This window comes from Scyliorhinus torazame, chromosome 6 (genome assembly GCF_047496885.1).
Source record: "Scyliorhinus torazame isolate Kashiwa2021f chromosome 6, sScyTor2.1, whole genome shotgun sequence".
Lineage (NCBI taxonomy): Eukaryota > Metazoa > Chordata > Chondrichthyes > Carcharhiniformes > Scyliorhinidae > Scyliorhinus > Scyliorhinus torazame.
This window is the reverse complement of record NC_092712.1, coordinates 145,892,635-145,917,387: the sequence shown is the minus strand read 5'-3', so window position 1 is coordinate 145,917,387 and position 24,753 is coordinate 145,892,635. Positions and strand designations below refer to the sequence as shown.

The following is a 24,753-nucleotide window of genomic DNA, read 5'->3' as shown; positions in this document are numbered from 1 at the left end:
ACAGATACAGTTTGATTTGCTATCAACAGATAGAGCGGCAAGACAGTTGCGATGCTCAAGGCAGCATTTTATGATCATTGGGACGTTCAGTCTGCCCACAAGCTGGACCCAGACCTTTCTGTGCAACTCATTGTCCTGCTCTCATGTCCACTTGTCTGTTATTGGTCTGCTGCAATATTCCAGTGAAGCCCAACGCAATTGGAGGAACACCGCCTCATCTTCCGATTAGACATGTTACAGCCTTCCAGACTTAACACTGAGTTCAACAACTTCAGACTGTGAACTCGCTCCTCCACCTTCACCCCATTTTTATTTCTGTTAATTTATTTTCATTTTTTTCATCAATGTTTTTCCCTCACCATTACCTCCGCTTCCCCACCCCACCGCACTAAGGTCATCTGTTCCAAGTTGTCCTTTGACACACCACTTACCTTTGTTCTGCCATTAACACATTCTAATCTCTTAATGTGCCACTATCCGCACCCTCCTTAGCCATGATCAGCGCCATTTACATTCACTTTGTCTTTTTGTCCACATCTTTGTTATTCTCCACCTATAACTGGCTTTCTATCCAGCCCCACTGCTCCACGTCCCTCCCCCACAACAGTATAAATCTAATTCTATTTCCAGTTCTCTCCAGCTTTGGCAAAGAGTCATCCAGATTGAAAATGTAAGCTCCGTTCTCTCTCCACAGATGCCGCCAGACCTGCTGAGCTTGTCCAGCATTTTCTGTTTTTGTTTCAGATTCCAGCACGCAGTAATTTGCTTTTATGTCAATGATTAAGCCAGTCCTCTGGTAGTGTGCTTAGGTATCTAAACATCAAAATTGATGAGCTACCAAAATAGGCTCTTCCAATTTCCTGAAGGCAGTTGTGTGTCATGTAGCCAATAAGAAAATGCTTACACTTGGGGCAACAGCTGCTGATTTTAAAAATTAATTTATGGGATGTGACTCTTACTGGAAAGGTGAACATTTATTTCTCATCCCCAACGGCCCTTGAGAAGGTGGTGATGAAACATCATCTCAAACCTATTGCAGTCTGGTGTCAGTACTGTAGGGAGGGAATTCCAGGTTTCAGCCCTGTAACAGTGAAGAAATGGCAATATGATTCCAGGACAAGAGAGTGTTACACATATTCCATGTGTCTGCTGTCCTTGTCCTTCTAGCTGGTAGAGGTCACTGGTTTGGAAGGAGCCTTGGCGAATTGCTGAAGTACGTATTGTAGATAATGCATGCTGCTGCTACGATGCACAAAAGGTGGAGCGAGTGAAATATTTAAGGAGATGCCAATCAAGTGGCAGATGAATGCGTGGCTGAGGAATTGGTGCAGGGGGCAGGGATTCAGATTCTTAGATCATTGGGGTCTTCTCTGGGGAAGAGATGACCTGTTTAAGAGGGACAGTTTGCGTCTGAACTGGAGGGGAGCCAATATTCTGGGAGGCAGATTTGCTAGTGCTACAAGGGAGGGTTTAAACTAGATTGGCAGGAGAGGATGGGATGCTCAGCGGCAGGGAAGCAAATGAGGGACTGAAGGTAGATGCAGTACTCAGCAATGGCAAGCTAATAGACTTGATAGGCAAGAGCACGGCAGGGAGCAGGGAAAATCTGTTGGATTAAATTGCATCTATTTCAATGCAAGAGGGCTGACAGGTAAGGCTGATGAACTCAGGGCATGGATATGTACGTGGAACTGGGGTACAGCCATAACTGAAACATGGCTAAGGGAGGGACAGGACTGGCAGCTTAATGTTCCAGGGTACAGTTTAGGCGGAACAGCGGTGGAGGAAAGAGAGGTTGGGGAGTTGCATTTTTGATTAAGGGGAACATCACAGCAGTAATCAGAGATGAAATAACCAAGGGATCATCCAGCGAGGCTTTGTGGGTGGAACTAAGAAATAAGAAGGGGATGGTGACCTTACAGGGGTTGTACTATTGGTCCCCAAAAAGTCAACGGGAATTAGAAGAACAAATATGCAGGGAGATTGTGGAGACTTGCAGAAGTAATAGGGTTGTCACAGTGGGGGATTTTAATTTTCCTAACATAGACTGGGACTGCCATAGTGTTAAGGGCTTAGATGAGAAGGAATTTATTAAGTGTGTTCAGGAACGTTTCCTCAGGCAGTATGTGGCGGGTCCTACTTGGGAAAGGGCAAAACTTGACCGACTCTTGGGAAATAGGGCAGGGCAAGTGACTGAGGTGACGGTGGGGGACCAGAGTTCTATTAATTTTAAAATAGTTATGGAAAGGGACAAAACTGGTCCACAGGTGCAAGTTCTAAATTGGGGCAAGGCAAATTTTGATGGAATTAGACAGGAGCTTGCAAGGGTTTACTGAAGGAGCTTGTTTGAGGGCAAAGAGGTCTCCGGCAAGTGGGGGGCCTTTAAAAGTGAAATAGCTAGAGTTCAGGGTCTATACGTTCCTGTTAGGGTGAAGGGCAAGGCTGGAAGTAGTAGGGAACATTGGATAACAAAACATATTGAGGTTTTGGCCAGGGAAAAGGAGGCATTGGTCATGTACAAGCAGCTGGAATCAAAGGATTCCCTGGAGGTATACAGGGATATTGGAGTATATTCAAGAAGGAAATTAGGAGTGCAAAAGGGGGCATGAGGTAGCTTTGGTTGAGAGGATTCAGGTGAATCCAAAGGGATTCTTTAAGTATTTTAATGGAAAAGAATAACTAAACCAAAGTGGACACATATGTGTGGGATCGCAGGAAATGGCGAAGTTCTCAATGAATATTTCTCCTCTGTGTTTACCATGGAGAAAGACATGAAGACTTGGGAACCAGGGAAGGTTAGTGGCGATATATTGGGGACAGTTCGCATTACAGTAGAGGAGGTGATGGATGCATTAAAATGTATAAAGTTGGATAAATCTCCTCGCCCTGACCAGGTACATCCAAGAACACTGCTTGAGGCTAGAGAAGAAATTGCGGGAGCCCTGGCTGAGATATTTGCATCATCATTAGCCACAGGTGACAGAAGACTGGAGGGTAGCAAATGTTGTGCCCTTATTTAAAAAGGGCTGCAAAGAAAAACCTGGGAATTATAGACCGGTAAGCCTAACATGTGTGGTGGGTAAGTTACTCAATCAACATGATCACACTTATTGGTTGACATGTATCTGGTTGGAACATGATCAGGGGAACAGGACTAAGATGAGTTTGGAGAGAGTAGTGGCACAGGTGATTTCAGGATTATGCAATTTGTCTTATTGAGTAGGAAGAAGGAAGAAAGCTTACTTTCGAGTAACTTACCCACCACATATGTTACTCGAGAGGAATTTAGAAAGACAGCGTTTGATTCGGAGTAGTCAGCACTGCTTTGTGCAAGGGAGATCATGCCTTACAAATTTGAGTTCTTTGATGAAGTGACCAGGAAGGTTGATGACGGCAGGGCGGTAGACGTAGTCCAAATGGACTTCAGTAAGGCCTTTGATAAAGTTCCACATGGTAGGCTGCTCTGGAAGGTTAGATCACATGAAATCCAGGGAGAGCTTGTAAATTGGACATACAATTGGCTAAATGGTTGGAAGAAAAAGGTAATGGTGGAAAGATGTTTGTTGGACTGAAGGCCTGTGACCAGTGGTATACTTCAGGGGGCAGTGCTGGGCCCATTGCTGTTTGTTATCTTTATCAATGATTTGGATGATAAAGTACAAGGCGTGATCCCCGAACAGGCGCCGGAATGTGGCGACTAGGGGCTTTTCACAGTAACTTCATTTGAAGCCTACTTGTGACAATAAGCAATTTTCATTTCATTTCATTCATCAGTAAGTTTGCAGACGATACTAAAATAGGTGGTATTGTAGACAGTCAGGAAGGTTATCAAAAATTGCAGCAGGATCTTGATCAGCTGGGGAAGTGGGCCAAGAAATAACAAATGGAGTTCAATACAGATAAGTGTGCGGTGTTGCATTTTGGAAAGTCAAAGCAAGGTAGGACTTTCACTTTGAATGGTAGGACCTTAGGGAGCATTGTGGAACAGAGGGATCTCAGAGTTCAAGTGCGCAGTTCCCTAAAGGTGGAGTCACTGGTCCACAGGGCAATGAAGAACGCTTTTGGCATGCTGGCCATCATCAGTCAGGGCATTGAGTATAGAAGTTGGGAAGTTATGTTGCAGTTGTGCAGAACATTGGTGAGGCTGCACCTGGATATTGTGTTCAGTTTTGGTCGCCGTGCTATAGGAAAGATGTTATTAAACTGTAGAGAGTAGGAATGGTTGAGAGGGATATGGGCCAAATGGGGTTAACTTGTATGGGCTTTTTGGTTGGCATGGACAAGTTTGGACCGAAGTGCTTATCTCTGTGCTGCAGATTCTATGAGATTCTATGAGAAGTGCGCTACTTTGCCCTGGAAGTTGCCAAACATTTTGGGTATGTTTAGATCTGCATTCATGCAGGGCAGTGGGAAGTATTCCATCACACCCCTGACTTCTAACTTGTAGATGGAGGACAGACTTTGGGAGGTGAGCTACTCGCTGCAGAACATTAAACATCTGACTTGCTCTTGTAGCCACAGTATTTATATGGCTGATCCAGTTAAGTTTATGGTCAACAGTAACCCCCAGGATATTGATGGTGGGGGATTCAACAACGGTAACATCATTGAACATCAATATTGCTTGCCAATTATCAACTCAAGCCAGAAGGTTGCCCAGGTGTATCTGGATGAAAGCAGAAACTGCTTCCAGACTGAGAAACATGCCCTAAAATACCCATGTCTACCAAAATTGGATTTCAGAGGCAAACAATATTGCTTCAGCTCCTGTCTCCAACTGGCTGTGCAACCATTTAATGCAATTGAAGTGTATCCACATATTTTATTGAGCTGTACAATGCACCATGGTGTTACCGAGCATCCCTTGGAAGCTGCTGTCCATCCCACATGGCTCAGTTGCCTAATGGCAGCCAGTGCAAAGCAAAGGTAAGCAGTTCGAGTGAGCACGCCAAGATGAGAAGTGGGGAAATTGGCAAAGTGGCGGTGCCTGAGGATTGAGATATGTGGAGAGATTCTCAGAGGGAGAGTGTTGTCTCTGATGGTTCAGGTTCCTCTGGTGCTGCCTGTTACCCTGGAGACGCGGCCCTTTATACTTTCTCCTTCAGCTTGCTTGTGCGGGCTGGAGGCTGATTCCTCTGTGATCCCGGCTCCTTTATGATCTCGGCTCCGGCCTCTATGATCTCGGTTGCCGAGCAGCGACAGGACGCGGCTCTTGGCCCCGGTGCCGGACTCTCTTCCTAGGTTCCGGTCACAGGAGCAGAGCAGCTCGGACCCTCGCTCTTGGCTCTCTCCCTGCCCGATCCGGAGCTTTGCACAGAGCAAGCTGAAGGTGAAGCTGCCGCCATGGCTCCCGCTGTCAGCCTGGCGCGGCCGGCGCCGGCCATGGGTCAGACTGTCATTCCCTATGTGAGGGGGCCCGAGGACCGGCATTTCTTCACCAGTTTCCAGGAGCAGGATAACGCCGCGTTCGCCCGCTGGAGCCCGGACTCGTCCGCTCCGGACGACCTTTACCCGCTGGCTCCGCACCGACACGAGGTGCAGCTTCTGGACATCAGCTCCGGCTTCAAGAGCGCCGGGCACAGCGCCGAGAGCTGCACCAAGAGGATCCCCAACTTGGCGTTTTACAGAGAGCCGGGCGGCGAGTGCAGAGCTCGCACCGCCATCCCCATCGACATCCAGCAGCAAAGCCAGAGCTCACGCTGGAACTCCAGATCCGTGTCATCGGCAGCCATCCGAGCCAGGGTGGGAGGTACAGACCAGCACTGGCTAATGGGGATGCCAGGGTGGGAGGTACAGACCGGCACTGGCTGATGGGGATGCCAGGGTGGGAGGTACAGACCAGCACTGGCTAATGGGGATGCCAGGGTGGGAGGTACAGACCGGCACTGGCTGATGGGGATGCCAGGGTGGGAGGTACAGACCAGCACTGGCTAATGGGGATGCCAGGGTGGGAGGTACAGACCGGCACTGGCTGATGGGGATGCCAGGGTGGGAGGTACAGACCAGCACTGGCTAATGGGGATGCCAGGGTGGGAGGTACAGACCAGCACTGGCTAATGGGGATGCAAGGGTGGGAGGTACAGACCGGCACTGGCTAATGGGGATGCCAGGGTGGGAGGTACAGACCGGCACTGGCTGATGGGGATGCCAGGGTGGGAGGTACAGACTGGCACTGGTTAATGGAGGGGGGAGGGTTCAGTTGCAGGGCAAATTAGAAAACTAAAATTAAAAGGAGGAAGTAGAAGTGCACGTTAGCGATGTGGCAGATGGTTACCAGAAAATAAAGGTGAGGGACAGAACGGGTGAATGTCTTTTTGCAACATGGAATTACAAAAGAATAGGAAAATTTGACAATAAAACAAATTTAAAAGCTTTGTATCTAAATGCGTGAAGCATTCAGAACCAAATTAATGAGTTAACGGCATAAATAGAGTCAAAAGGGTATGATTTGGTAGCGATTACTAAGACATGGTTACAAGGAGACCAGGTCTGGGAATCGAATATTCAAGGGTACTCAGTATTTCGGAAAGAGAGATTAAAAGGAAAAGGAGGTGGTGTAGCTTTGCTGGTGAAGAAAGGGGTCAGTGCTGTAATTAAAAATGATATAAGCACTGGAGATCAAGATGTGGAAAGGGAAGAAGTCCCTGGTAGGAGTAATCTATAGGTCCCCAAAAAGTAGTTCTACAGTGGGGCACAGTATAAACCAGGAAATACAGGGGGCTTAATATAGATTATAAATAGTTGGGGCCCAAGGACTGAACCCTGTGGCACCCCACTAGTTACAACTTTCGACCCAGAAAATGACCGATTTATCCCAGCTCTCTGTCTTCTGTCCATCAGCCAGTCTTCTGTCCAAGCTGATGAATCACCTCTAATCCCATGTGATCTAATCTTGTGTATTAACCTTCTGTGCGGCACCTTATAAAACACCTTCTGGAAGTCCAGATACACTACACCTACAGGATCCCCATTATCCACTTGGCTTGTTACATCTTCGAAGAAAGGTACAAAAATAATCATGAGTGATTTTAATATGCACATCGACTGGATTAATCAAATTGGCAAGGGTCACCTCGAGGGAGAGTTCATTGAATGTATTAGAGATTGTTTCTTGGAACATTATGTTGTGGAACCAACCAGGAATGAGGAGGGATTAATAGATGATCTTGTAGTTATGGATCCTCGATGGAATAGTGATCAAATTCAAAATTCAGTCTCGGGGTGAGAAAGTGGAGTCCCTCCCACACTAACATTCTGGAATTAAACAAAGGAAATTACATAGGCATAAGGACAGATTTGGCCCGAGTAGAATGGGCAGGAAGGTTAAAAGGTTGGTCAGCTGATGAGCAGTGGCCGTTGTTTAAGGAGATGCTCAATTCCTCACAACTAAATTATATTCCAGAGAGGAAGAAAAACGGTAAGAGGGGTGAAAAACATCCACGACTAAGCAAAGAGGTTAAGGATGATATAAAGGCAAAAACTAAGGTATACCATGTTGCAAAGGCCAGTGGCAGGCTGGAATATTGGGAAACTTTAAACAAAGGGTTACTAAAGAAGTAATAAAAAGAACAAAGGTAAATTACAAAAGAAAGCTCGCACAAAATATCAAGAAGGATAGCAAAAGCTTCTATAAGGTGCATAAAAGAGAAGAGTCATTAAACTGAATGTTGATCTGGAAGGTGAAACCGGAGAGTTAATAGTGGGTACACAGAATAGGCGGAGATGCAAAATCAGTATTTTGCCCCATGGTAGAGGACACCAGTAACATCCTTGTAGGAAAGGGTAATTCTGAGGTAATAGAAAGGGTGGAACTTAGAACAATCAGCATCAATAAGGAAACAATACTCAACAGACTATTGGATTTGGGCAGACAAGTCCCCAGGGCCTCATGGCCTACATCCTCAGGTGTTAAAGGAAGTCATGATGTGGAGATGCCGGCGTTGGACTGGGGTGAGCACAGTACGAAGTCTTACAACACCAGGTTAAAGTCCAACAGGTTTGTTTCAATGTCACTAGCTTTCGGAGCGCTGCTCCTTCCGCAGGTGAAATAGGAAGTGGCAGTGGAGATAGGTTCCAGTGGATTGGAAAAATGCTATTTTTAAAAAATTTAAAGTATCCAACTATTTTTTTTTTCAATTAAGGGGCAATTTCGCATGATCAACCCTGCACATCTTTGGGTTGTGGTGGCCAGAACCAGGCAGACACAGGGAGATTGTGAAAGATGCTAATGTAACACCCTTCAAAATGGGAGGGAGGCAGAATGTAGTAAATTACAGACCAGTTAGTTTGACATCTGGGGTGGGATTCTCCACCCCCACGCCGAAGTGGCCGCGCCGTCGTGAACGCCGTCGAGGTTCACGACGGCGTGGAACGGCCCTGGTCCCGACCGATTCAGGCCCTGACAATGGGCCAGTATCGGGGCCGCGTCATCTACACGCGCCAGGCCTTGTCGCCCGCGTAAAAGCGGCGCCGCATAGATGACGCTGTGCGGAGTCTGCACATCCTCCCCGTGTGTGCGTGAGTTTCCTCCGGGTGCTCCGGTTTCCTCCCACAGTCCAAAGATGTGCAGGTTAGGTGGATTGGCCATACTAAATTGTCCTTAGTGTCCAGAATTGCCCTTAGTGTTGGGAGGGGTTACTGGGTTATGAGGATAGGGTGGCACCGATCGCGGGCCACCCCACATTCCAGGTGAAGCCCGGTGCAGGATCCCCCCTCGCCCCCCCACAGGCCGCCCCCCCAGCGTTCACGCACCGTCCACGACTGCAGCGACCAGGTGTTGACGGTGCCGGCGGGAACCCGCCGTTTTGGCCTGGCTGCTCGGCCCATCCGGGCCTCAGAATAGCGGGGGTGCCGGAGAATCGCCATTTCTGGTATCGCCGTCGATTCTCCGGCCTGCGGCCCGCGAAACTCGACCGTGCCGTTCCCGCCGCTTGGGAGAATCGTGGGAGGGCTTCGGACCGGCATCCCCGGAAATTTTGGCGGCCCAGGCAATTCTCCCAACTGGCGTGGGAGTGGAGAATCGCGCTCCTGTTGTTGGAAAATTGGTAGAATCAATTATTAAGGAAATAATATCGGGACAGTTGGAAAGTCAAACGCAACTCATCAGAATCAGCATGATTTTATGAAGGGTAAATCATGTTTGACTAACTTACTAGAGTTCTTCGAAGATGTAACAAGCCAAGTGGATAATGGGGATCCTGTAGATGTAGTGTATCTGGACTTCCAGAAGGCGTTTTATAAGGTGCCGCACAGAAGATTAATACACAAGATTAGATCACATAGGATTAGGTGTGATTTATTAGCTTGGACAGAAGACTGGCTGATGGACAGAAGACAGAGAGCTGGGATAAATCGGTCATTTTCTGGGTAGAAAGTTGTAACTAATGAGGTGCCACAGGGTTTAGTCCTTGGGCCCCAACTATTTATAATCTATATTAATGACTCAGATACAGGGATAGATGGTTCTATTGCCAAATATGCAGATGACACTAAAATAGGTGGGACAGGAAGTTGTAATGAGGAAGTAAGAACCTTACAAATGGATATAGATAGGTTAGGTAAGTGGGCCAAAATGTGGCAGATGGAGTTTAATGTGGATAGTTGTGAGGTCATCCATTTTGGAAAGACAACTTATTATCTAAATGGGGAGAGACTTTGAGGTGCTCTGCGGAATGCAGAGGGATCTGGGTGTCTTTGTGCATGAGTCACAGTAAACTAGCATACAGGTACAGTAGGTGCAGCAGATAATAAAGAAAGCGAATGGAATGTTTGCATTTATAGCCAAAGTAATAGAGTATTAACGTAAGGAAGTGTTGTTGCAACTGTACAAGGCATTGGTGAGACCACACATGGAGCATTGTGCGCAGTTTTGGTTCCCTTATTTGAGGAAAGATGTAGTGACATTGGAAGCAGTTCGGAGGAGGTTCACTGGGTTGATTCCAGAAATTAGGGTTTGTCTTCTGAATAGAGATTGAGCAGTTTAGGCCTATACTCTCTGGAGTTTAGAAGAATGAGGGGAGATCAAATTGAGGTATACAAACTGACAAAAGGTATGGGTAAAGTATACTTGGAGCTGATGCTTCCTCTTGTGGGGCATTCTAGAACGAGAGGTCATAGTCTCAGAATACGGGATAGATAGGCAGCATGGTGGCGCAGTGCATAGCACTGCTGCCTCATGGCGCCGAGGTCCCAGTTTCAATCCCGGCTCTGGGTCACTGTCCGTGTAGAGTTTGCACATTCTCCCCGTGTCTGCGTGGGTTTCGCCCCCACAACCCAAAAGATGTGCAGCGTAGGTGGATTGGCCACGCTAAATTGCCCCTTAATTGGAAAAAATGAATTGGGTACTCTAAATTTTAAGAGAAGAATAAAAATAGATTACGGGATAGCAAATTTAAAACAGAGTTGAGGAGAAACTACTTCTCCCAAAGGGTTGTGAATCTGTGGAATTCACTACCCCAGAGTACGGTGGATTAGAAAAGTGAAGACATTTAAGGAAGAGTTGGACAGATCTTTAACAAGCCATGGGTTGAAGGGTTATGGAGAACGGGCAGGATGGTAGAGATTTGGCCATGATGAGATGAGCTGCACTGAATGGTGGAGCAGGCTCGAGAGGCTAAATTGCCTACTCCTGCACATAGTTCTTATAGAATCATAGAATCTCGAAAGTGCAGAAGGAGGTCAATCGACCCATCGGGTCTGCACCAACCCTATCCCCGTAACCCCACCAACCTTATGGACACTAAGGGGCAATTTAGCATGGCCAATCCACCTAACCTGCATATCTTTGGACTGTGGGAGGAAACTGGAGCACCCGGAGGAAACCCACGCAGACACGGGGAGAAATGAAAACTCCGCACAGACAGTCACCCGGGGCCTGAATTGAAACCAGGTCCCTGGTACTGTGAGGCAGCAGATCTAACCACTGCGTCACCGTGCTGCCTTTGTGTTCCAAGAAATAACTATTCTGTCTAATTCCACCTTCCAGCTCTTGGTCTGAAGCCCTGTACGTATCTGCACCTCTTAAGCACAAATCTGGCAATCTTGATTAATATGGGGATCAGAGATTTTGGGAGAAGGCAGGGGAAGAGGGATGAGGAACATAGCAGCCATGATTGAATGGCAGAGCAGACCCGATGGGCCGAATGGCCTAATTCTTCTTCTATATCTTATGTTCTTATGGGAGGGACTGGGTAGTGGGGATGGGGATAGGGATAGACTAGATAATGGGAATGGGACTTCTTAATGGGCACTGGTCAATCGGAAGGGTAGAACTGGGTGTTCGGGAAGGGGTAGGGACTAAATGGTGAAAATAGGTTTGAGGATTGATTCTAAGGTCTGGAAAACAGGAGGTAGTGTAGGGGCTGGAAGCTGTTATTGGAGTCTGAGAGCAGTATGTTGGGAATGGTATGAAGGCCAGAACCTTGGAGGGGGAATGAAACAGTATCACTGGGGCAGTGCCTTGTGTGAGAAATGTGGGTAGTATTTACTTTAATGAATGACCATGGTCACATTCACCATGAATCTGGAACCATTCCGCCCAACGATGCTGTGTGTTCCCCACATTAGTGTTCATACTTTATGTTTATATATATTGTGACATTTTTGGTATAAGAATGGATTTCACATCATGTACAGCTAATTGTGTCAAGGGTAGAGTAGGTCTCTGTCACCACCGGCTCAAGGGCGGCACGGTAGCACAGTGGTTAGCACTGTTGTTTCACAGCGCCAGGGACTGGGGTTCGATTCCCGGCTTGGGTCACTGTCTGTGTGAGGTCTGCACGTTCTCCATGTGTCTGCATGGGTTTCCTCCGGGTGCTCCGGTTTCCTCCCACAAGTCCCGAAAGACATGCTTGTTTGGTGAATTAAGCATTCTGAATTCTCACTCAGTGTATCCGAACAGGCGCCGGAGTGTGGTGACCAGGTGATTTTCACAGTAACATCATTGCAGAGTTAATGTAAGCCTACTTGTGGCACTAATAAAGATTATTATAGAAATTAGGATTTTTAGGTTTGGAAGTGCTCTCGTGTATTCTACTTCAAAATGGTAACCGCCCTGCTGCCCCCAGCCTCTGCCACCAGCATCGCCATGCAGTGTCATTTACTATCAGTACCCTTGGGTCACCATTGTGAAGAAACTTAGCTGGACTAGCCAGATTAATGGTTGTTATAGTAGATCTGAGGTTAAGTATTCTGTGAAGAGTGGCTCAACTTCTGACTCCCCAGATTCTCTCACCATTTCAAGGTTTCAGCCAGAAATTCTCTACTTGCCTGGATGGGCTCATTACAACAACACTAAAGTGACATGACACCATCCAGAAAAAGTAACCCCACCTGATGGTCATTGTATCCACCAACTTAAACATCCACTCACTCCACCATGGGCATACTGAGGCTGCTGTGTGTACTATCCACAGGAATCACTGCAGCATGTCACCAAGGTTTCTTTGGCAGAACCTCCCAAAACATAATCTCCACTACCTGGATGGATGAGAGCAGTATTACACCGAAGTCACACACCATCTCGTTTTTGACATATATCACCATTCCTTCATTGCCCCTGATGCAAAGTTCTGGAACAACCCACCTAAAAATGTTGTGAAAGTACCTTCGCCACATCAAATCTGCCAACATTATCATTTATGCCCTTTATCGCCCACAGGCCCATAGCATCTCATCAAAGAGATGTGGGCAGGCTTTGAGGATGGGGTGAGTGGGGGAATCGAAGATTGAATCCATATTGAATTCTGGAGGTGACTGCAGTGACCGGATGTTCACCACAAAACCAGTTCCACAGAATTGGACAATAGGAATCAGGCAACTGAGAATGAAGTGAGACAAGACGCTCAGCAGGGGATATCACATTACCCTTTTCATTCATTTTTAATACTATCCTGTCCAATGACGTTATTGTAACTTCAACAAAAATACATTTGCTTTGTCAGAAACAGGTCTCATTGTGACTTCTACCATTCTTTGTAACTTAAGGGTTGTGTAAACAAACACCCAATCATCAAATATTTAGAATGGTTGGCTATTACTTTCCAAAAATTGCATTACTCCTGCGAAGTTATACAAATGTATAAAAGAGAATCAGTTAAGCAAGGAAACAAAACCACTGCTGATGCTGATGTGCAAAGAGATATTCTCACTCTAACTGTAGCAGAAACAGGCTCTCACACGATTCAAAGCCACTTTTGACACACATGGGGCTGGATTTAAAGATCACGACATGCTAGGGGCGAAGTGCTTCAGTAGTTTGAGGAAGGGCCAGATGTCAGTGCAGGGTGTCTGTCAGCGGGATTTTAACTTAGTCGCAGCATTGCCATGACACTCACAGGTTTCCAGACCAATTAGTGTCAGTGGGCGTGATGACGTCTCCCATGGTACATCTTCAACTTCAGGATTCAAAGGGACACTCTAAGTGTGCAATTTGAATGAGTTTGGATTTAGGAGCCAAGGAGAAGAAATTAGGAGAATCGAGTCAAGGAGGTCAAGGGCTGGTCCAAGGCCTCCCTGGATGTTGAGTGATGTCTCCCTGGATGTGCTTCTGGGTGCTGGGTGTTATGAGGAGCCAGGGTGATGGAGAAAAGATGGCATGGTTGGTGGTGGTGGAGGTGGTCTCCAGCAGAAGTACGGTACGATATTCATGGATACATTAGAAAGAAATTCAAAGACCCAAGCAGGGCAGAATAGGTGAGATCAACAGTGCATTAAATTTCATCCTGAGTGTATCACATTAACCTCCTCACTCAACCATCTCAAACCTCCTTCTGCATATCAATCCCTAACCATACCTACTATGGAAATACACTCATCCTTCTCTATATGCACACTTCCTCGCATCCCCACCTGTTTGTCTCCCACTGGCCTTCCCTGTCATTCTTTCCCTTATAGTCACCCTCAGCAAATACTTTCCATACTTTAATTCAACACATACCACACTCTCACTCACAGATCCCTTCTTCACTCATTACAGGGAACGAGAGCACAGATAATGAGGGAAAGTGCAAACCTGAGATAGACCCATTCCGTATCTCACAATTACCATATGCAAGGTGAAAGCACTAGAAATAAGTGGAATCCCAGAATGCCTGTTTGTCGGATTTGGAGAGCTGAACTCCCCAGCTACTTGGTGGCAAAATTAAGACTCTTATAGCCACATGACATACAACACTCACTCAAGTTGACTTGATTTCATCAGTGAATGAAATAAGATAGTCGGCATAATGATGACATCAAATTTGCCAACATTATCATTTATGCCCTTTATCGCCCACAGGCCCTTCAAATGTGCCACATCAGGTGACCCTGCTGGCTGCATGCTGGCATTGACTCCTCAGAGGAAGTCACTCCCTCTCGGGGTGCACCAACAGAAGACACTGCAGACCATGCACCAGCTCAGTTTAGTGGGACCAGGAAGGACGCTGGTTGGCAGTTCATGCTCAAGTGAGCAGGAACAGATGGTGGAGACAAGGACAGAGTCTGTGTTGGAGGGGGCAAGGTATTCCAAGCTCTGCTCAGCTGGACACAGATGCTTTACCTCTTGAGCTGTTGATGAGCAGGCTGCTTCGGACGTAGTAACAGAAAGTGTCCAATGTACTGCCAGACATTCCAGCCAAACAGTGCACGCTCGCAGAGAAACTGGAGGAGTGTGTATCAAGATGTTTCTGTTCTTATATCACAGTCTTTTGCGATGATGCCTTTGCCTTTGGAAGAATAGCCTTAAACATGGTAATAACATGTTGCCATTCATCAATGGCTCACACATTATGAATCACCTTAAATTGAACCTCCACATCGGGTGACCAAAGATCAGCAGCGTGGAACTGAAGTGTAACCATAATTTGCGAAGGAGCTCCTTCAAATAATCAAATCAGGGTTGCGACCTCTGTCCCCCTATGTAAACATGCACTTTTCAGGGCTGCAAAATTACATTGCATGGGACTACTGCATACACATCTTCCACGCCAGGTCCCTAATGGCGAAGAGGAGGACTCCCATGTAGAGCACCTTCCACTGGAAACTCCTGCCACTGCAGGTTGGCAAGACAGAGTGCCACAGCGTGTGTATCTTTTTTATTTGTGAGCCACATAAATATTATTTTTATGTCCCACTCTCCTTGCTTTCTGGCTTGAATTGGCTATTTCTGATGTGTGATGATGAATGGGAAGACATGAATTGATGCTGAGCAGGGAGGGGCTGTGAAGAGAGACTTGGTTGTTTGCAGACTGCTGTGTGATAGTAATATTGATGAGAGAGGAACAGAAATGGCTTTCGCTTGTGGTTGTTAGATGGTGGACTGGTGGAATCGAAGTTAACCTTAGGACTCCCAGGCAGCAATGTGCACAGCTGGTGGCATATTGCGTGCATTACATTCCTCCTCTCTTGCCCGCTTTATGTTCCTCCTCCTGTATGAGATTGTCTGAAAAGGCTCTGTGTTCTGAACTTCGTTGCTCTTGAGGTCTAAACCCCACTACTGCACTGAGCCCAGTTTCCCACAGCTATTCTGGAGGTACTGGCTAGTTTCTCATGAAGGAAGGTTCCAGATCTGTCCAGACGCCTGAAGTGCAGCTTCAACACACCGGTGAGTTGCTCAATGACTCATCTAGTGGTCATGTGGCTTTCATTACAACACTCTTCTCTGGATTGCAAGTCAAAGGAATTGCTTCAAGAAATACTCAAACTTGGACTCTCTGGAGTGTTTCCAAATATCACAATTGCATTGTGTACTTTTGTCAGTTTGCCTGTATCAGTAGCTTCAGATGAACGCACTTTCAATGTGTTGAAGCAGATGAAGAACTATCACCGTTCAACAATGCGACAGGAGCATTTGAATGATTTTGCCATGCTTAATATCAACTGTGACATTGCACAAAAGCTAGATTTTTCCTCAATAATTAGTGCCTTTGCATAGAAAAAGGCTAGGAAAACATTTGTCAAAAAAGAAAAAAAATTAGGTCTCTTTTTTGGTGCCCTATTTTTTCATGAATCTTCATTTTCTTCTGATGGCGAGGGGCCTCAAAAGCTGGAAGTGGCCTGGGCCTCTCTGGACCTCTGAGAGGATCTTATGGTATCCATTGTCTCCGAATATTCAACTGTTAACACTTTCACATTGCAAAGTCAGATGACTAAGAGACTGATATCTGGAGGGAAGCAGAAGTACAACCTGGTGTAGGGTTACTGAGATGCAGATATATATTTGTAAATAAACAAGAACAGTGTTTATGAATGACAATCTACAGTAACATTCTTAGAGTAAGAGTTAAACCCAAAGAAACCCTATCTAGGCCCTAAACCCAAGCCAAAACTGGTTTAGCTGGTTTCCCAAAGGCCCTGAGTGGGATGCTCCGCCTCGCTGCACCCGTTTTCTGATGCACCGCCCCCCCGCCAGCACTGGATCCTCTGTCCTGGCAGCCGGCCAATGGGGTTTCCCATTGTAGGCACCCCCACACTGTCGGGAAATCCGCGCGTGTGATGCGTTGCCGGCGAAACGGAGGATCTCGCCGACGGAGAAACCAGGACCGTGTGATTTCCCAGGATTTCAATCCTCACCTGACCCAAACCCATGCACTCAGCCTCATTAAAACTTACCCCCATTTTTCTCTCAGTATGTTCTTGGAAATTACTTTGTTGATGGTGTAACCATGGCTGTTCTGAATTGCATGCAACAGTCAACATAGAACTGAAATGAATGGCAGCAATCTTAATACACCTCCTCCCTTGGTAAATGTTGAACTTTTGTGTGGAATCTGCACGTTATCCCCGTGTCTACATGGATTTCTTCTGGGTGCTTCGGTTTCTTCCCACAAGTTAGGTGAGTTTAGGTGAATTTGACATTCTGAATTCTCCCTCAGTGAACCCGAACAGGGGCCAAAGTGTGGCGACAAGGGGATTTTCACATTAACTTCATTGCAGTGTTAATGGAAGCCTATTTGTGACACTAATAAAGATTATTATTATTAAATATTTATACCTCCAGGGCTGGATTCTCCGATTCTGCGGCTATGTCCACAGGATCCGTCTGGTCTTATGAACAAAAAGTTGGTGCCGCCCCCGCACCGGTCTTCCGCCCAGTGGGGGGCTAGAAGCTGCGCCGCATATAGCCCCCGGCTTTACCTGCGGATACGGCCGCAGAATGGTCGGGTCTGTGGCTGCGCATGCGTACGGCAGCGGCCTCCGGCGGCTGCGCCGTACAACATGACGTCGGCCGGGCAGACCCGGCCTGCCAAAGAGTGCCCCCAAGTAAACCCATCGCCACCCCTGGACCAACACCCACCAGTCCCCCCAGCCCCTGGCGAAGCCCCCAGCCAGCGGAGCGGTTCCCCCCCGTCCCCCCTCCCCCTGCCCCCGACTGGCGGTGCTGGACGCAGTCTGCAGCAGCCACTCGAGGTCCCGAAAGTTGTGAGGACACGTGTCCCACGCCATGGGGGACTCAGTCCATTAGGGGCGGAGCATCGGGGCGAGGGCCTCCGGTGATTTCCTGAGGCCATCCCGATGGCATGTGGTCATTTTTGAGCGGGTGGAGCATCTGTAAAACGGCGCTGCCCCCGATTCCAGCGTAAAAATGGATTCTTTGGCCGATCGCTGAACGTGATCGGAGAATTCAGCGCCCACTCTTGCTTGAGTGTTGGAGTGCAGATCCCCTATAAAGCCACCAGGGTGACCCACAACCCTGAGGTCTAGTTGTCTCATCCATCACTTTCCTGAGCCACGTGCGTCTTTTCTTTGCCAGTTTTCCTTACTTACCTTTCCCTATGTTCTGTTTTGGTCCCATCTATGTTTCTACATTTGTCTCATTATCATATCTTTTTGCCTTGCACCATCTTCACTTTTGCAATTAAATCATTCCTATCCTCTACCCTTTTGTTCCTTCCCTGGCCCCTTCTCCACAGCTCCGCATTAGCTTAAAAGCTGTTTCTTTCAATATCTCGCCGCACTGAAGAAAGATAATGTTAACACTCTTTGCCTCCACAGAAGCTGCTTGACCTGTTGAGTGTTTCTGGGATGATTCTATTTCACTTATCCAGTATGGGGTCTGTTAATAAGCATGCAGTAATAATTTTGCTAAGGCCAGGAGTGGGGCTGAGGGGAGAAGATGGAAGCAACTTTTGTTGATTGCAGGATGCATGGTTAAATAGTGGCTTTGTCAATATTGTGGAGTTTTGTTTGATTACGTTTGGAAATTACAGATTGGTTATAGTGAACTTCCCTTCAGGTGGTCAAGTCACTTCCATAAGAGAATAAATTGCATATAAATTCCCGTACCAGCCTCCCCGAACAGGCGCCGGAATATGGCGACAATCCATCAGTTTGAGAATGTAAAGTAAAGATGGAGAACTGAATGCATTAGCAACACATTCCGTGGAGAATTACTGATTGAAGCAAAATAAATATATTTTTTAGGTTGGACAAGTCCAGTCAGAGTGACACCACCACCACACTCAGTTCCGGATTCCCTCAAAACCCACAATTTTAACTTCAATGTGGATCCTTCGGTTCAGGTATGACCAGCCAATATAGTATTAGAACACAGATACTTTAGTGTAAAGTTTCATGTTGTGTTTGGCTGTCAATCTAAAATTAATTATGCAGTTTTTAATCCTTGTCTTTTGTATTGTAAAATGTGCAGTATCTGTATTGTATCATAGACTTCATATGATGCAACACCTGAAAGTGCGAGAGATGCAACAGCAAGAAAATATATGTTCACAACAACCACCCAGAGGTGAGCAGATGTTGTTTTATTTATTTATCTCTGATGATAAATGTTGTTGAAATTTCTGTGTCAGATTTGACATTTTATTCTATAAGATTGACTGTTTAATTTACATACATGTTTTTGTTAAGAAATATGTAGCAACTTGATGCACTGTCAATTACGACGAGACGAGAGTAGAGAGTAATCGAGGCTTTATTAAGCAGATATGTGTTGCCTCCACCAGCTGCTACCGAAATGGCAGCAGCTCGGTGAGCACACACATTTATACTCCGCCTACTGGGCGGAGCCAGCAGGCAGGGATCTACCCCCGTACCTGTAGTACAGGAGCCTTACCGTATTACCTCTAATACACGTATTATACAAACAGTGGTGACTACCACATTCACCCCCTGTTAAAAAAAGGAGTCCAGCGGGGGTGGTGGAAAAACTATTTACAGGTATGCGAGAATTTTTAAAGTGTACAGTTTGGTGGAAGTTTACAAATTTAGCCGGTCGGGTGCCTTGATCCTCCGCTGTGAGCGCCGCAGTCCCGGTGGTGATGCAGGCGCCGGCTTGGTCGCCTGTGACTCCGGGAGCGTGTAGTCCTCATCTTCATCTCCGAGTGGAACCAATGGGAGGACGGATCGTCCTGGGCGGGGGCTGTAGTGAGGTGCACTGGGGGGGAGGATGGGTGGCACCGGGGCAATCAGAGGGGGGGGGTGGAGAACCAGCTGGTGCCAGTCCCTGAGGGAGACTGTGTCTTGGCGGCCGTCGGGGTACGCCACGTAGGCGTACTGCGGGTTCGCATACAGCAGCTGTACCCTTTCGACCAACGCGTCCATCTTGTGAAGCGGCACATGTTTGCGGAGGAGGACGGGTCCTGGAGCTGCCAGCCACGTTGGGAGCGAAACCCCGGAGGTGGACTTCCTGGGGAAGGCAAGGAGACGTTCATGGGGGGTTTCATTAGTCACAGTGCAAAGTAGCGATCGGATGGAGTGGAGCGCGTCGGGGAGGACCTCCTGCCAGCGGGAGACTGGGAGATGTTTAGACCGTAGGGCCAGCAGGACGGCCATCCAGACCGTCCCATTCTTCATCTCCACCTGCCTGTTTCCCCAGGGGTTGTAGCTGGTCGTCCTGCTCGAGGCAATGCCTTTGCTGAGCAGGAACTGTCGCAGCTCATCACTCATAAAGGAGGATCCCCGGTCGCTGTGGACGTAAGCGGGGAAACCAAACTGGGTGAAGATGCTATTGAGGGCTTTGATGACTGTGGCAGATGTCATATCGGGGCATGGGATGGCGAAGGGGAATCTGGAGTATTCATCGACCACGTTCAGGAAGTACGTGTTTCGGTCGGAAGAGGGGAGGGGACCTTTGACGTCCATGCTGAGGCGTTCAAAGGGACGGGAGGCCTTCACCAGGTGCGCTCGGTCTGGCCGGTAGAAGTGCGGTTTGCACTCCGCGCAGACCTGGCAGTCTCTGGTGACAGCCCTGACTTCTGCAATGGAGTAGGGTAGGTTGCGGGCCTTTATGAAGTGAACAAACCGGGTGACCCCTGGGTGACAGAGACCATCGTGTAGGGCCCGGAGTCGATCCACTTGTGCGCTGGCACATGTACCTCGGGATAGGGCATCGGGGGGCTCGTTGAGCTAACCGGGGCGATACAAAATCTCGTAATTGTAGGTGGAGAGCTCGATCTTGCCCCGCTGTGTATTATTGAATATGAAGGCAACCGACCGTTGGTCAGTGCGGAGAGTGAATCTCCTGCCGGCCAGGTCATGTCTCCAATGCCGCACAACTTCTACGATAGCTTGGGCCTCCTTTTCGACAGAGGAGTGCCGAATTTCGGAGGCATGGAGGGTGCGGGAAAAGAATGCCACGGGTCTGCCTGCCTGGTTGAGGGTGGCGGCCTGAGCGATGTCTGATGCATCGCTCTCGACCTGAAAGGGGAGGGTCTTGTCGACCGCGTGCATTGCGGCTTTGGCGATGTCAGCCATGATACGGTTGAAGGCCTGGTGGGCCTCAGCTGCCAGGGGGAAAACTGTGGAGTGGATGAGTGGGCGGGCCTTGTCTGCATAGTTAGGGACCCACTGGGCATAAAGGAGAAGAACCCCAGGCATCGTTTGAGGGCCTTGGGGCAGTGGGGGAGGGGGAGTTCCATGAGTGGGCGCATGCGGTCGGGGTCGGACCCTAGAACTCCATTTTGCACAACATAGCCAAGGATGGCTAAGCAGTTGGTGCTGACTTTCTGCTTGTTTATACGTGAGGTTCAGGAGTTTGGCGGTGTGGAGAAATTTGAAAAGGTTAGCGTCGTGGTCCTGCTGGTTGTGGCCGCAAATGGTGACGTTACCTAGGTAAGAGAAGGTGGCCCGCAGTCTGTACCGGTCAACCATTCGGTCCATCTCCCGTTGGAAGGCCGAGACCCCATTAGTGACACCGAAAGGAACCCTAAGGAAGTGGTAAAGACGGCCGTCTGTTTCGAATGCAGTGTATTGGCGGTCCGCCTTGCGGATGGGGAGATTTCAGTTCCACTCTAGAGAAGACCCGGTTCTGTGCAATCTGATTGACCATATCAGATATGCGTGGGAAGGGGTACGCGTCGAGCTGCGTGTACCGATTGATGGTCTGACTGTAGTCAACAACCATCCTGTGTTTCTCCCCAGTCTTTACAACTACCACTTGGGCTCTCTAGGGGCTGTTGCTGGGCTCAATGATGCCTTCCCGCAGTAGCCGCTGGACCTCCGACCTGATGAAGGTCCTGTCTTGGGCACTGTGCCGTCTGCTCCTGGTGGCGACGGGTTTGCAATCCGGGGTGAGGTTTGCAAACAGGAAAGGGGCGTCGACCTTAAGGGTCGTGAGGCCGCATAGGGTGAGGGGTGGTAGGGGTCCGCCGAATTTTAGAGTTAGACTTTGGAGGTTGCACTGGAAGTCCAGGCCGAGTCGCAAGGCAGCGCAGAGGTTGAGGAGGACGTAGAGCCGGAAGTTGCTGAACCCATGCCCTGGACGGTGCGGGTGGCGATGCAGTACCCCCGGATTTCCACGGAGTGGGATCCGGAGGCCAGGGAGATTCTCGGGTAACGGGGTGTACTGCGAGGGAGCAGCGCCTTACCGTAGCGGTGTGGATAAAGCTCTCCGTGCTCCCGGAGTCGAGAAGGCAAGGTGTCTTGTGGCCATCGACTTTCACCGTCGTCGTCGCGGTTGCGAGGTTGTGCGGCCGGGTCTGGTCGAGCGTGGTGGAGGCGAGTTGCGGCTGGTGTTGGTGGGCCCCGGGCTGGTCGGCAGCGGTGGCGGGCGATGAACGGCCAGATGAGGTGCCCGACGAGCAGGGGTCCGGCGCTTGTGCCCAAAACTATCTGTACCCCTAGCCAAGCTGTTCCTGTGCACCAGCACCAACTTGACAATGAAGCAAATTGCCCAGGTATGGCCTGTACATGAAAGCAGGGCAAAATTAATCCCTCAATTGCTGGTCTACTGTCAATCTTCAGCAAAGTAATGGAAGTTGTTGTCGACAGTGTTATCAAACAGCACTTGCACTGTGACAACCAGCTCAGTTTGGATTCTGGCAGGGTCACTCGGCTCCTGGCCTCGTTACAGCCACCTTCACCTTCAACACTTCAGACATTACATCTGCGAACCCCTGCCAAAACCCCCTCAGCTTCGGACATGCCCGAAACACGTGGACATGGTTCGCGGGCCTCTTTGTATATCTTGGATCCCTTACCCTCACCCACTCCTGCTTTCGATACCACCTTATCCTGTAGCCCCGGGGATGGCAGATCGGGAAAGGACAACGTCTGCTTCCTCACATAATCCTGCACATGTAAGTACCGGAACCCGTTTCCACTGGGCAGCTCATACTCCTCCTCCAGATCCTCTAAACTCAAAAAGCTGCCCCCCACAAACAGGTCCCCAAACCGCTCAATCCCTGCCTGTCATCCCCCCAAAACAGTGATTCCAACCCCCCACCGGTGCAAATCTATGATTCCCACAAATCGGTGCCCGCACCGATGCACCTTCCAGCTTCAGATGCTGCCACCACTGACCCCATACCCGCAGGTCTGCCACCACCACCGGGCTCGTGGAGTACTTTACCAGCAAGAATGGCAGAGGCGCCGTCAACTATGCCCCTAAGCTTGTGCCTTAACAAGAGGCAGCCTCCAACCACTCCCGCGCCAACCCCTCCCCCACCACCCGATTCCATGGCGATATTCGCTGGCCACTAATAATTCATTATATTTGGCAAGGCCAGCACGCTCCTCCCACCCCCGCATGCTCGTTCCAACAGCACCTTCTTTATCCATGGGGATTTCCCTGCCCGCACAAACCCCCAAATCAGATCATTAATTTATATGAAAAAAGATTTTGGAATGACGATCAGGAGGTTCTGGAAAACAAATAAGAGCCCCTGGAGTACCATCATTTTCACTGTCTGCACCCGCCCTGCCAGTGATAATGGGAGCACGCCCCACCTCTGCAAATCTCCCCGCAGTTGTTCCACCAATCACGCCAAATTCAATTTATGTAGTTGTTCGAATCCTGCACTACCTGGATACCCAAATACCTAAAGCCCGCCCCCATCACCTTAAACGGCAGCTTGTCCAACCTCCTTTCCTGCCCCCTTGTCTCGATGTTGAACATATATCCGGGAAACCGGCTAAACTCCTCTAAAATGTTCATAATTCCCCCAATACCTCCCAGTGGATTCGATATATAAAGCAGCAGATCATCTGCATATAGCGAGAACCTGTGCTCCACTCCCACCTCGCACTATCGCTCCCCAACTCCTTGATGCTCTAAGCGCCTTTGCCAGCGGCTCTATTGCCAAGACAAAACAGGAAAAGTGGGCATTCCTGCCTTGTCCTATGATGTAGTCCGATGTTCCCCCAACTCACCCAATTCGTCCATGCGCTCGCTACAGACGCCCTATATAACAACCGGACTCAATCCACTCGCCCCCACCCAAACTTGAACCGTTCCAGCACTTCCCATAGTTAATCCCACTCCACCCAATCGAACGCCTTCTCTGCGTTCATAGCGACCGGCACCACCACATCCTGGCCCTCTGGAGACATCATATTTAATAATCGCCTAACGTTCGCCCACAGATGCCTCCCCTTTACAAACCCCGGCTGGTCTTCCCCTATCACCCCAGGTACACAGTCCTCAATCTGCGACTCCAAAATCTTTGCAGCAGTTTGGCATCCACATTTAGAAACGATATCGGGTGGTAGGACCCACACTGCTCTGGGTCCATATCCTTCTTCAGTATTAAGGATATCGAAGCCTGCGATAATGTACGGGGAAGTTCCCCCTTATTCCTCGCCTCGTTGTATGCTGCTAGCAACAGGGGCCCCAGTTATGCAGAAAATTCTACAGGAAACCCATCCGGGCCAGGGGCCTTCCCTACCTGCATCGCCCACAAACCCTCCATCACCTCCACCAATCCAGTGGTGGCTCCCAGCCCCTCCATCAGGCCCCCACCGGATCCAGTACCACTCTTTCCCTCCCGAACCTCACCCTTCCGAACTCCCTTGCTGTCTTCTGCTTTCTAAATTGGTAACTAACATCCTGCTCGCCTTCTCCCCATATTCGTAAATTGCCCCCCTGTCTCTCTGCAACTGCCCCACTGCCTTCCCCGTGGGCACCAACCCGAACTCCATCTGGAACTTCTGCCGCTCCTTCAACAACCCTGCCTCCGGGGCCTCTGTGTATCTCCTATCCACCTGCAGAATCTTGTCCACCAGCCTAGCCATCTCTGCTCATCCCAGCTTGTCTCTATGCACCCAGATTGATATAAATTCCTCTTGACCACTGCCTTAAGCACCTCCCATACCGAGGTGAGCCAAGACCTCACCTGTATCATTTAACTCCACATACCCCCGGATGGCGACCCTCACCTGCTCATAGACCTCCTCATCTTCTAGCAACCCCCATCTAGTCTCCACTGTGGGCGCTGGGCACCATTACCCCCCCCCCCCCCCCCCCCCGATCCACTTGCAGGTCCACCCAGTACGGCACGTGGTCCGAAACCACGATCGCCGAATACCCCGAATCAACCA

At 48.8% G+C, this 24,753-nt stretch overlaps 1 protein-coding gene across 2 annotated transcripts in view; it reads left to right on the top strand.

The window, feature by feature from the left end:
* The first annotated feature begins 4,780 nt into the window (after nucleotides 1–4,780).
* The window catches only part of LOC140425054 (protein SPMIP7), a 105,161-nt gene continuing 85,188 nt past the window's right edge, over nucleotides 4,781–24,753 (top strand). Inside the window, exons 1-3 of one of the 2 annotated variants that reach the window (XM_072508870.1) lie at nucleotides 4,781–5,749; nucleotides 18,403–18,500; nucleotides 18,648–18,724. In XM_072508870.1, the coding sequence (XP_072364971.1) occupies nucleotides 5,344–5,749; nucleotides 18,403–18,500; nucleotides 18,648–18,724 (581 nt within the window). In that variant the 5' untranslated portion in view covers nucleotides 4,781–5,343. The remainder of the gene's footprint in view (nucleotides 5,750–18,402; nucleotides 18,501–18,647; nucleotides 18,725–24,753) is intronic. The other variant, XM_072508869.1, reaches the window with a different exon arrangement.